Source organism: Orcinus orca, chromosome 9 (genome assembly GCF_937001465.1).
Source record: "Orcinus orca chromosome 9, mOrcOrc1.1, whole genome shotgun sequence".
Classification (NCBI taxonomy): domain Eukaryota; kingdom Metazoa; phylum Chordata; class Mammalia; order Artiodactyla; family Delphinidae; genus Orcinus; species Orcinus orca.
In genome coordinates this window covers 71,279,277-71,292,168 of record NC_064567.1, presented here as the reverse complement: position 1 = coordinate 71,292,168, position 12,892 = coordinate 71,279,277, and the positions used below count along the sequence as shown (strand labels likewise).

Here is a 12,892-nt window from a genome sequence, read left to right as displayed (position 1 = left end):
ACGCCCCCTCCTCAGCGAGCGAGCAAACAAAGGAATCTGTTGTTTGTTTTTGCTCCGGGCTGCTGCAGCAGGGGCCCCAATAAAGCCTAGCCTGAATTTCTTGTCTGGCCCCTGATCCATTTCTATTGATTAAGGAGGCCAAGAACCCTGGTCAGTAATAAGACCTTAAGACCAAGGTCAGGCCCTATCACCGCCAAGGAGCCTTCCTCAAACCTTCCGTGAACCTTCCTCACTTTGCAGTACTTCTCCTTCTGGCTGCAAAGGACTTAAGAAAATGACTGTTTCTTGTCCATGATCTCAGTGCGTGTTGTGACTTCTATTGAAATGATCTATTTTAGTGCCTCTCACTCACTGGAGTGTAAACTCCCTAGTGCTAGAAACTGCCTTATTCCTCTTCTGTGCCTTGCCTTGATAAGTGCTCAAGTTATCATGTATCAACATGTAATAAGTATTTTAAGAATGCTTATTGAAAGTGATGTGATCATAATATACATAGGAACAATAATTTTTAATAGTCTGTGTATATAATGGGAAAACAATACTCAGAAAAAAAAAGAATCGTATGTGTAAAAAGTAGATATTTTTTATGCTGCTGGTCACCTTAATGAAGTATTAGATTAGATTGCATAAGCACCAGATGAATGGATAACATAGAACCCCAGTCACAACCATATCTCCAAATTACTACTGAGCAAGCAAAGACAAGGACTCAGAGATAGATGGAATGCTTCTACAAAAGAGTAGCAAAGCTAAGGGTTTTCTGATCCTCCTTCACACTTCCAGTGAGGATTATACTGAAATTTGTATCATTTTAAAACCCTCCACCCTAGTGTTTTTCAACTTATCAGCTGCAAACCACTGGAGGGTTGCAGCAGAATTTTAAAAGAATCCTCAAATCCTTGTGTACACATATATTTTCTTGATCCACAATTCAAAATGCTTCTACAAAAGACTAGCAAAGCTAAGGGTTTTCTGATCCTCCTTCACACTTAATTTTGCCATTTGGTTTTCCCATTCATGCTGACTTTCATGTCAATTTGTGCTTGCTTTCAGTGTGTGTGTGTGTGTGTGTGTGCGTGTGCACGCGCGTGTGTGCGTGAACACTCATGCATGTTATCATCTAAAAAAGAGTAATTCCTGAGAAAGTAACAGTGATGTGAAAGGAACTGGGATAGTAAAAAGGTCTCTGACTTTTCCTTTTTGTTCAATTGGATTTTCTAGTAGGCTTTCTCATGAACTTTTTCCTCTATTGACAAACTTAAAACCAGTAAATGGTGAATTCCAACATCACTAGGAGATAACTTACCTCAGTTAAGACTGGACAATATAATCACAATTTCTATGTTAATTTCATAGCTCTGAGTAGATACTTAGTTGCAGTAATGGAAAAAAATCCAAACACTTTTGGAAAATATGAGAAAAACAAGGTTCTAAATCTAGAGTCTCTGAATTTCGTTATCAGTGTGAGATAAGATTGTCACATTAACAGCAAGGCAACAACACATTTAGGTATGAATACGTAATATGTGGAAATTATAATTACTTTAAATATATTCCTTATATTTGAGAAGCTCAAATATATTTTTCATGTGCTCTAATTCTCAATATAAGCTTAATTAGTACCTTATTAGAAATATTAAAAAATTTTAAAGACATACTTTGAATTTCAATGATCTTCTGTAAAGAAATAACAGCATTCATATTCGGAGTTTGTTGGAGAATATCTTCTGCAAGTGGCTCCAGCTGCAAGAATGGTAAATAATGATATGAGCAGAACATTATGACTTTATAATAAGTTTCACAGAAGCACACCAAATTGAAACAACCTAAAAAAAAGCCTGCTCCAAGAACTACTTAACATTTTGCTGATACCAGTTCCAAAAGTGTAGCCAGTTTTATTTTCTGTTTTGCAGCAATGTAACTGAATTCCAAGGGGATTTTCTACTGGTCACAAAACTAATCTATGAAGTCCCTGAAGCAGGTGCATGTCTGTGTATTATTCATTAAAAATCCGAGTTATTTGTGTAATTTTTGTAGGTTCCTGACAAACCAAATTCCATCATGTCTGTATATGCAGCTGGGCCCTGCAAACGAAACCTCAGGGAAGTTGAAGTAGACAGAAGGTGGGCAGTCTATTATCCATACTTTTGTGGTGTTTTTACACCTAACTACCTTACACTTTTGGACACTTCACAGCAGAACGCCACGAGACATAGCTGCTCTTATTCAACTGCTATTGAATAAGTAGTAGAGAAAATGCTCAAATAAAACCAAAAGTAAAATAACTGTACATTTTCATTTAACTTCCACTGTATTCACATCTATGCAGATAGCCATGTGGAAGCACAGGACAAATTCCTGTCTTGCAAATCTATCCTGATCTTCTGGAATTACACTGATTTTTCATGGGGAAGCTCAGCAAACATTGTTTTGCAAGAAATGAAGAAGAGCTTTAAATAATTTATGGAGTGTTCTGGCAGAACTAAATCTGATGATGCATCCCTGGGAATACGTTGGTGATGTGGCTTCGTGTGGAGCAGGACAAACTGCATAGCAGAGCACTTGCAAACAAAATAGCTGTCCAGCTATTGTGACCCAGAAAGCGAGGAAAGTAATAGTAAAAAGGGATTAACAACAACAAAAAAGTTTTCTTATAAAATTTAAAGTTAGTAGTCTCAAATAGGCCAAACTATTATATGGCAAGAACGGGAAACAATGTCACTAGACACTGTGCTAAAACATGAACCCATCTATGTCTCTTCATCTGTAGAAAAAAACTAAAAAACTCAGGGATTCCAAGTTTCCACAGCATGTGTGAGTGAATCTTCCCCCCAGGGTCTCTCTGAATTGATTATTCTATACTTTAATCATGGAATCTAAAACAATAGCACCTTTCTTCCAGATGCCATAGGATAACAGACTAGCTCAGGGATATTTATACATGGGTAAATTCACTAAATATAACTTTCCAGAGTGTTTTTCTTAGCTGCCAAAGAAAAACATTTAAAACATCAAAAGGTTTACTTGCAGTACAGTTTGGCAAGAGGAAAAAAAAAAAAAACCCACAGTGTCAGTGAAAGGTTCTGCAATCTTCAACTCTTAAAATTTGTTAAAAATCATTTTTTTAAAAAATCTGGTATTTCAGATAGTATCTTCAAAAATATGTTATCCTAGTAACACCCTCTTAACTCAGAGGAATTGCTGAATCATAAACGGAAGGTTACTTGGAAAACTCTTACTCAAGAATTAGGGCTGAGCTACCTTGCTCATAAATAATCTTTCCTTTCACTTCTCTCTCAGGGCTTAGAGAAAAATTTTAATAGAAATTAGGTAGACTTTATTAACAAGATGTTCTGAAATATCACTCTATGTTCGAATACTTAAGAATAAAAGCACAACGTAGTATGAGCATATTTAGTTCTTAAACAAGCTTTCCTGAGACTTCAGGGTAAAATGCTGACAAATGGAAAGGTGCTAGCTACTGGAAAGAAAGCTACAGGCACATCATTAATGTAAAAACCTCACTTCTGGAACACTCTCACATTAGGTCCATGGGCTATTTTTAGGACCTGGGTTATGTAGAAAGTAAACTTGATGCAGAGTGTTGAGAGTGAAAATACAAACAACCCTAAACCTCCAATTTGGAATTGTCAGTTAGATACGATAAAGTTGTGTCTACTTATGAAAGCAACCTAGAGAATTAAGGCAATTACATTGATAATTTAAGCCTCCCAAACCATTTCCCTGCATATTTTAGGTGAATGTCATTTAGAGGATTTAACCTTCAGTAAATTGCCCCAATTTGTTTCATTTTGAGTGTATACACACAGACAGAGCTGAATTCAGAAAGTTCTCAATGTAGGTTCTTTATTTTTTCTCTAGTAGCTCTGCTGAGAAGGTAATGGGTAATACTCTCAGTTGGCAAGAAGGCAAGCAGCATTTAGTCTGTTTTCATAATATTAAAACCTTGTATAGAGGGACCACAGAATTGAGTTGTCTTTTCTAAACGAGTTTGTTGATTTAATAATTCACAGTTATAAGCACTAAAAACATCTGACTGAAGCATCTGTTTAATAAATATTTATGAGTATTGGTCATTATTAATAAAATCTAATAACTAACTGTAATAAAGTAATATTAAACAAATAGTCATATTTTATAACTTTGGAGCAAAAAATAAGAATATACAGTAAAGCTGTGTTATATATCTAGTTTGGCCGATAAGATGTAGCAAAAACACTGGCAATAAGGCTAATCAATGTTAGTAAGAGTTATTAAAAGATAAATAAGGAAATAATTTATGCAAACCAGAGAACTTCTGCATGCAAAAGTTATACTAAGATCAAACAGATGCAGATGTAGGAAATATCACACACCCATCACACCGTCTTTCTGCACAATTCCATCAAGTAATAATAGAGTTATAAGATACACTAGATGATTTTAACACAACTTCTTGACATTTGAAGCTCTCATCTAGGTTTCCTATATCTAAAGCTTAAATGCAATCATTACTTACTGCAATTCTTTATATAAATTTTCAGACTCAGTATAGGGGTATTTACTTTTCTACATCTTTTACAGAAAGTTGCAATACCCTATTGATACAATTCAGATGTATCAATACATCTGAATGTACAATGTACATGCATATACCATGTAATTTCTAAGTACTACAGCTATTTTAAAACACCATAAAAGTTGGGGCCATTATCATGTTGTGAATAAATAATTTTCAGATTCTTTAGAATCAGATCATTTAAATAATCAAAAATCACTTTAGTTGGCTAAGATGCACTTATGGAAAAAGGCAAGGGTATCCTTGGAGAAGCTCGAGAAGAAGTTTTAAAACTCACTTTGTACTTATGAGACATGAAAATCATCTCTATTATTTTCATGATTGAGAAAAGAACAGAAAAAAAAAGCTAAACATATTTTGCAAAATATAACAGATACAAGAGGACAGATGCACACATCAACCAAGCAAAGGATCTACTAAGTACTCTTAGCTTTTATATTATGTTTCCCAAATGTGCCAAGTATACTTGGCATACTCTTATACCTTTATTTATTCTGTTCTCTCTGAATTGTATTTTCCCTATCCTTCTTTGAATTGGTGAAACCTTACTAAATCATTCAAGGACTAACACAAACACTGCCTGCTCTGAAATCTTTTCTAAAATCCTCTGATAGAGCAAACTGCTTCCACTCTTTGTCTCCTTTCCACACAAATTCTCTTGTTTATTACTCTACACATTATATGTAGTCAGCCATGTGTGTCATTCTCTATTTTGTTGTGAGCAATTTAAAGGCAAAGATAGAGCCTGGTATATAATAGGCATTTAAAAAAAATGTTGACTGAATGGAGGAATGATTAATTGAAAGAAAACATGGGGAGATAGGCTTTATTTGGCTCGCCATAGCTAACAGACCTACATGGAATATGTTCTTCCACTTGGCTGTCTGCCATAATCAGGGCATGTTTTTAGACTAAAAGAATTGGGAAAACAACAGAGATAATTCATTTTTAAATCAAAATAATTGATTTTTAAATTAACCATCCATTTTGTTAAACTAATTTATTAATTCCAATGATGTATAAACAAATAATTTTGTATAGACTTTATATAATCATATCTTCTGTGAATAAAGAGAGATTTATTTATTCCACTCCAATCTTTATATTTTTAAATTTCTTTTTCTTACCCTATTGCACTGTCTAGGACCACCAGTGTAATGTTAAAATGAAGCACTAAGAGTGAATATCTTTGTCATGTTTTTTTATTTCAAAGAAAAATTCTCATGTTTCGCTTTTAAATCTGATGCATACTATAGGAGGTTTGTAGATATTCTTTATCAAGCTAATAAGTTATTCCCAGTTTATCAAAAGTAGTTCATAATTGAGTGTCTAATTTATCAACAAATTTTTAAACATCTGTTGAAATGGTTATATTTCTTCTTCATTCTCTTAATGTGGTGAATTATAACAACTTATTTTGGAATGTTAATATCCTACATTCTTGGCCTAAACACAATTATATTATGGGTTTTTAAGATAATGATGAACTGCTAATATTTTGTTTAGGGTTTTAACTGCTATGCTTATAAGCAGGATTTTCCTGTAATATTCTTTTTTTATAATGTTCTTTTGAGCTTGGGTGTCAATAGTATACTAGCCTCAAAAATCACTTATGAAGTGTTCTCTTCCCATCTTCCCCTTTACTCTAAAACAGTATAAATTATTAGCAGAATTCACTGCTGAAGCTATATGGGCCTGGTGTTTTCTGTTGGTATATCTGGTATTGAAGATTCAATTTTGTTAATTATGGTAGCATTCAAATTTTCTGTCTTTTTGATTCACTTTATTTTTACAAGAATTTTTCCATTTCAAATAAAATTTCAATTTTCTTTTACATGAAGTTTTTTTTAAATATTCTCTTGTAATCATTTTTTTTTTTTTTTTTTTCAGTATGCGGGCCTCTCACTGCTGTGGCCTCTCCCGTTGCGGAGCACAGGCTCCGGACGCGCAGGCCCAGTGGCCATGGCTCACGGGCCCAGTCGCTCCGCGGCATGTGGGATCCTCCCGGACGGGGGCACGAACCTGCGTCCCCTGCATCGGCAGGCGGACTCTCAACCACTGCGCCACCAGGGAAGCCCTCTTGTAATCATTTTAATACACTAAAATCTGTGGTAAAGTCTTTTTTTCATTCAGAGTGCTGGTAATGTAGGACTTTTCTTTCAATCAGTCTTTCTAGAGTGCTATCAATTTTGTTAATTATTTCAAAGAACTAAAATTTGACATTTTAATTCTTATATATTATATGCTTATTTTTATTTCATTGTTTCTTTATATTTAAGTCACTCACTTCATGTTTAATTTGTTGCTTTGATTTCCTAATTTCTTGAGTTGTGTGTTTCTATCTGTAATTTTAAACTTTTTTCTATTCTAGTATATACATTTAAAGCTTTACATGTGTTTCCAAATTCAGCTTATACATATTACACTTTTTTTGATATTTCATATTTTCATAATTATTCAGCTCAAAATACTAAATTTACTGTGATTTCTTTGACACATAAGAGATTGTATTTTGAAATCTCCAAATATATGAGATTTTCCAATTATCTTTTTATTTCAAATTATACAACCACTTTTTCAAAGTTTTGTTTTACACTTCATCTTTTTATTTTACATCACTGGTATTTTGTTTTATTTTTTAATTTAATTTTATTGTAGTAAGAACACTGAACATGAGATCTAACTACTTAAACAGATTTTTTAAGTGTATAGTACGCTATTAATGACTATAGGTACAATGTTATAGAGCAGTTCTCTAGAGCTTATTCATCTTGCTTGACTGAAACACTATGTCCATTGATTAGTAACTCCCCAATTCTCCCTCTCCTCATCTGCTGACAACCACCATTCCACTCTTTGATTCTATGAATTTGATTATTTTATATACCTTATATAAGTGGAATCATACAGTATTTGTCTTTCTGCAACTGGATTATTTCACTTAGCGTAATGTCTTCAAGGTTTATCCAAGTTGTTGCATATTGCAGAATTTCCTTCCTTTTAAAGGCTGAATACTATTCCATTGTATGTATATACCATTTTCTTATCCATTCATCTGTCAGTGAACATTTAGCTGGTGTCTACATCTTGGCTATGGTGAATAGGGCTTCAGTATTCATAGTGCTAATGTCTCTTTGAGATCCTGATTTTGATTCTTTTGGATAAATACCCAAAAGTGGGACTGCTGGATCACATGGTAGTTCTATATTTAATTTTTTGAGAGCCCTCTATACTGTTTTACATAGCAGTCGCACCATTTTGTATCCCCACCAACAAAATGCAAACATTCTAATTTCTCCACGTCCTTGCCAACACTTCTTGTCTTTGGGGTTTTTTTTTGTTTGTTTTTTAAATAATCGTCATCCTGATATTCTGACAGATGTGAAGTGATATCTCATTGTGGTTTAGATTTACATTTCCCTGATGATTAGTGATGCTAAGCATTTCTCATATACCTGTTGGCCATTTGTATGTCTTCTTTGGAGAAATGTCTATTTAAGTCCTTAGCCCATTTTAAAATCAGGTTTACTATATTTTACTACTGAGCTGTTAAGAGTTCCATATATATTTTGGAGATGAACACCTTATCAGATATATGGTTTGGACATATTATCTCCCATTCCATAGATTGCCTTTTTACTCTGTTGAATGTCTTCTTTGTTGTTCAGAAGTTTTTCAGTTTGATGTCGTCCCACTAGTTTATTCTGTTTTGTTGCCAATGCTTTTGGTGTCATATCCATGAAATTAATGCTGAGACCAAAGTCATAAAAGTTTACCCTTATTTTTTTTTTAAGGATTTTTATAGTTTGAGGTCTTATGTTAAAGTATTTAACTACTTACCCATTTATTTTTGTGCATGGTATAAGAAAAGGGTACAGCTTCATTCTTTTACAAGTGGATATCTAGTTTTCCCGATACTATTTGTTCAAGAAATTATCCCTTCTCTATTTTGTATTCTTAGCACTCTTTTGAAGATCAGTTGACCATATATGTGTGGATTTATTTCTGTACTTTCTATTCTGTTCCCTTGGTCTGTATGTCTGTTTTTATGGCAGTACCCTACTGTTTTGATTACTGTAGCTTTGTAATATATTTTGAAATCAGGACATATGATGCTTCCAACTTCATTCTCCTTTCTCAATATTGCTTTTTTATTTGTGGTCCTTTGTGATTCCATATGAATTTTAGAATTTTTTTTCTATTTCTGTAAAAAATGCTAAAGTATTGGGATTTTGATAGGAATTGTAATTGAATCTCTTGATTACTTTGGGTAGTAAGGGCATTTTTACAATATTAAGTCTTCCAATCCATGAACATGGGATATCTTTCCATTTGTTATATAATATAGATTCTAGTTTAGTTTCACTATGAGAGATTATACTCTTTGAAATCCATTAGCTGAAACTTACTGAAACTTGCTTTATACCCCCAAATATGGTCTATTTTTGAAAACTTTACATGTGTCCTTGAAAAGAATGATATTCTGCAGTTACTGGGTAAAGCCTATTATTTATTTCAGTTAGAGCAGGTTTATTAAGGTGTTTAAGTCTTATACATACCCCCCTTTTTTACTGTCTTCTTTCTCTATCAGCTGCTGAAAGAGGTGTCTTAAAGTCTGTCACTATGATTGTGGTATTAACTATTTTTTCCATTTGTTTCATTCAGCTTTTTCTTGATATGCTTTGAAGCTGTGTTATTAAAACACAATTTTAAGTTGTTTTATCCTACCAGTTAATAGAATATTTTACCACTATGAAGCATCTCTAACTCTAGTTCTTTTTTTGTCTTAACATCCACTAAAGTGATACTGATAGAGCCATGTAAGCTTTCATTCAGTAAGTTAATGTAGTTTAATTTTTTATTCATTAAATTTTTTAAAATTAATTAATTATTTATTTATTTTATCTTTGGCTGCATTGGGTCGTCATTGCTGTGCATGGGCTTTCTCTAGTTGCGGCAAGCAGGGGCTACTCTTCGTTGTGGTGTGCGGACTTCTCACGGCAGGGGCTTCTCTTGTTGTGGAGCATCGGCTCTAGGCACATGGGCTTGAGTAGTTGTGGCACACGGGCTTCAGTAGTTGTGGCGCACAGGTTTAGCTGCTCCGTGGCATGTGGTATCCTCCCAGGGCATGTGGGATCCTCCCGGACCAGAGATTGAACTTGTGTCCCCTGCATTGGCAGGCGGATTCTTAAGCACTGTGCCACCAGGGAAGTCCCTTTTCTTCATTTTTTATATTCAAACTTTATCACTATATCACAGAAAGTGTCCCTTTAAACAGCACTTTTTATTACTATGTGATAATCTTTGCTTTTATTGGTGAACTAAATCCATTTATATGTATCTTGTGAAATTGTACAAGGTGATTCTAAAATTGTATATGAAAACACAAAGGGGACAAATGTAACCAAGACTGTCTTGAAGAAAAACAAACTGGGAGATTTGTTTTACTAGATATCAAGATTGCTTATAACACTATGTAAGTGAAGACAGTCTGATAATGTCTCAAGGATAATGAGACCTGCAGAAAAGACTAGAGTCTCCATGTATATATGGATAAAGATACCACTGCTGAGCCATAAGGAATGAATGGCCTTTTCAATAAATGGTACTTGATCAACTATATATCCACATTAAAAAAAACTTGACTTCTAAATTATGCCATATACATATGCAATTCCTGAAGAACTGCACATCTGAATGTTCAAGTCAAAAATCTTTAAGAAGAGAATAGAGAGAATATTTTCATGATTTTGCGTATACAGAAAGAATATTTAAACAGAATACAAAAAGAACTAATCCCAAAGGAAATGACTGATAAATTACTACATTGAAAATTATTTTTATTTATCAAAGGACATGATTAAGAGGGTAAAAAGACAGACAAGGTATTTCAACATATGAAACCAACAAGAGAATCTATAAAGAACTGCTCAGGGCTTCCCTGGTGGCACGGTGGTTAAGAATCCGTTTGCCAATGCAAGGGACAAGGGTTCAAGCCCTGGTCCGGGAAGATCCCACATGCTGCGGAGCAACTAAGCCCGTGCACCACAACTACTGAGCCTGCACTCTGGAGCCTGTGAGCCACAACTACTGAGCCCACGTGCCACAACTACTGAAGCTCGTGTGCTTAGAGCACATGCTCTGCAACAAGAGAAGCCACTGCAATAAGAAGACCGTGCACCACAACGAAGAGTAGCCCCCGCACTCTGCAACTAAAGAAAGACCGCACAGCTACGAAGACCCAGCACAGCCAAAAATAAATAAATAAATTTATTTTTAAAAAAAGAACTGCTCAAATAAGTAAGAAAATGTCCATCTGAAAGTAAACAAAAGCTTGAATAGGTGCTTCAAAAATGGTATGTACAAATAATAAATAGATGAAGAGCTGTTTTAGTTAATTAGTATTCTGGAAGAGCAAAGCCATGATGATATTCTACTACACACATAACAAAAATGTCCAAAATTTTAAAAGACTGCTAATACCAAGTTTTGGAAGGACACAGAACAATGGAAATAGTCATATGCTGCTGATAGAGTATGAATTGTGACAAACCCTATGGAAAGCAGTTTGGTATTATCTACAAAGATTAAATGCATGCATACCCCATGACCCAGCAATACTACTTTTAGATATATACTCAACAGAAATGTGTGTACAAATGTACAAAAAAACATTTATAAAATGTCTATCACCGTACTGTTTACAACAGCCCCCAAACTAGAAAAATTCCCTCTACTCATTAAAAGTAGAATAGATAAATAAACCATGACATTGTCCTGGAAAGTCTTTTTATGGAATCTAATACTATATAATGATGAAAATGAATAAACTATAGCTTATTGCACAAGTATGGATGAATCTCACAATGTTGAGCAAAATAAGTTATATATATATAATCATATATATGTGTATATATATATATATGATTTCATGTATACAAAGCTCAAAAACAGATAAATTAAAATCTTATGTTAGAAACCAGAAAATTGGTTACTTTCAGAAAAGAGAAAGGAAGTACTGATTGGGAAAGTGTGTATGTGATCTGCTGAGGTGCTGACATTATTCTGTTTATTGACTTGGTTGATAGTTATATATGTGTTCTATTTGTGATATTTCATTGCATTGTACATTCATGTCTAATGCACTTTTCTATATGAATATTGTATCTTATCATTAAAAGCAGTTTAAAAAGAGAATATGTTTTATGACATAAGGGAATAGGGAAACTAAGTCTGGTTCTTGAGTCCATGCTTATTCTACTATATTATGGTGCATCTAAGAAAAAAAGTGAGATTATAGGTTTTGCAGCAAGAACAAGTTACATTCTTAGATACAGGCCACAAATTCACCTATAAAGGGAACTGAAAGTCCCCTATAACATGCAAAGCAACTCAGAAAAAAAATGCAGAAAAGGTTCAGTTGTCAGGGTCAAAGATCTTGTGGAACCTTGGAAGAATATGATGATCAAGACCAAGAGGATAAGGGAGGCAGAGTGCCATGAAGACCTGACTCTCCATGCTGAGGAACTATTCTGGATTCCCTAGTGAGGAGGGATTGGTGGTTAAAACTCAGCTCTCATTGAAATAATTATCTTAGAGATGCCTGCAATTAGTTGTATATGTTTAATTTGATTGCTTAAGTAAACCTGGATATAATTTTATCCATATTGTGATTCATGAGTCATTCTCAAAATAACCCCTTTTACTCATTTGGAGTCATTAAAATTCTTGACCAAACAGATGGGAAACAAAAGTAAATCAGAATAGATTCTACTGATAATCAAGTTACTATACTGACACACTACTGCGATTGTTCAGACTGAGTCTGCCTGCAACCTACCTTCATATAGACAATGGTGATATCACACAGCAATAAAGATACACCTCTGGCCAAGAGAAGTGATATAAACCTAACAAGTCTTATGAGACTATCAGGAGGACCAAGAGGCAAAGGGTACAGTCATGGCCATTCAGCTCACAGGAGATACTGAAGGAATTCCCTTAATAAAATATGAGGGACAGCAGGGCTAGACTCTGAGATTATTACATGGTTATTATTCTATTAGTTGAGTTTTATCCAAAACTACCCCAGCTTAGATAAATGTAGGTTATACAATATATTGGCCAATGAATGGAAGGAGGAAGACTATGAGGAAGTGCCTCTATCCACTATCATATCCAAATAGTATACCACAGTTTCCATGGTACTTAACTATGGAAAGTTTGGACATGATGGCATATTTAAGCATCTATGGCAATAACTAGCTAAATAATTAAAAATGAACTTAAAGGTAAAAAGGAGGCATAGTGGTC

At 34.2% G+C, this 12,892-nt stretch overlaps 1 protein-coding gene across 1 annotated transcript in view; it reads right to left on the bottom strand.

Annotated features, from left to right (window-relative positions):
- The window catches only part of LOC125960275 (histone deacetylase 9-like), a 253,045-nt gene that overhangs the window by 53,108 nt on the left and 187,045 nt on the right, over positions 1 to 12,892 (bottom strand). The window contains exon 8 of the mRNA XM_049714694.1: positions 1,659 to 1,743. Coding sequence (XP_049570651.1) covers positions 1,659 to 1,743 — 85 coding nt within the window. The remainder of the gene's footprint in view (positions 1 to 1,658; positions 1,744 to 12,892) is intronic.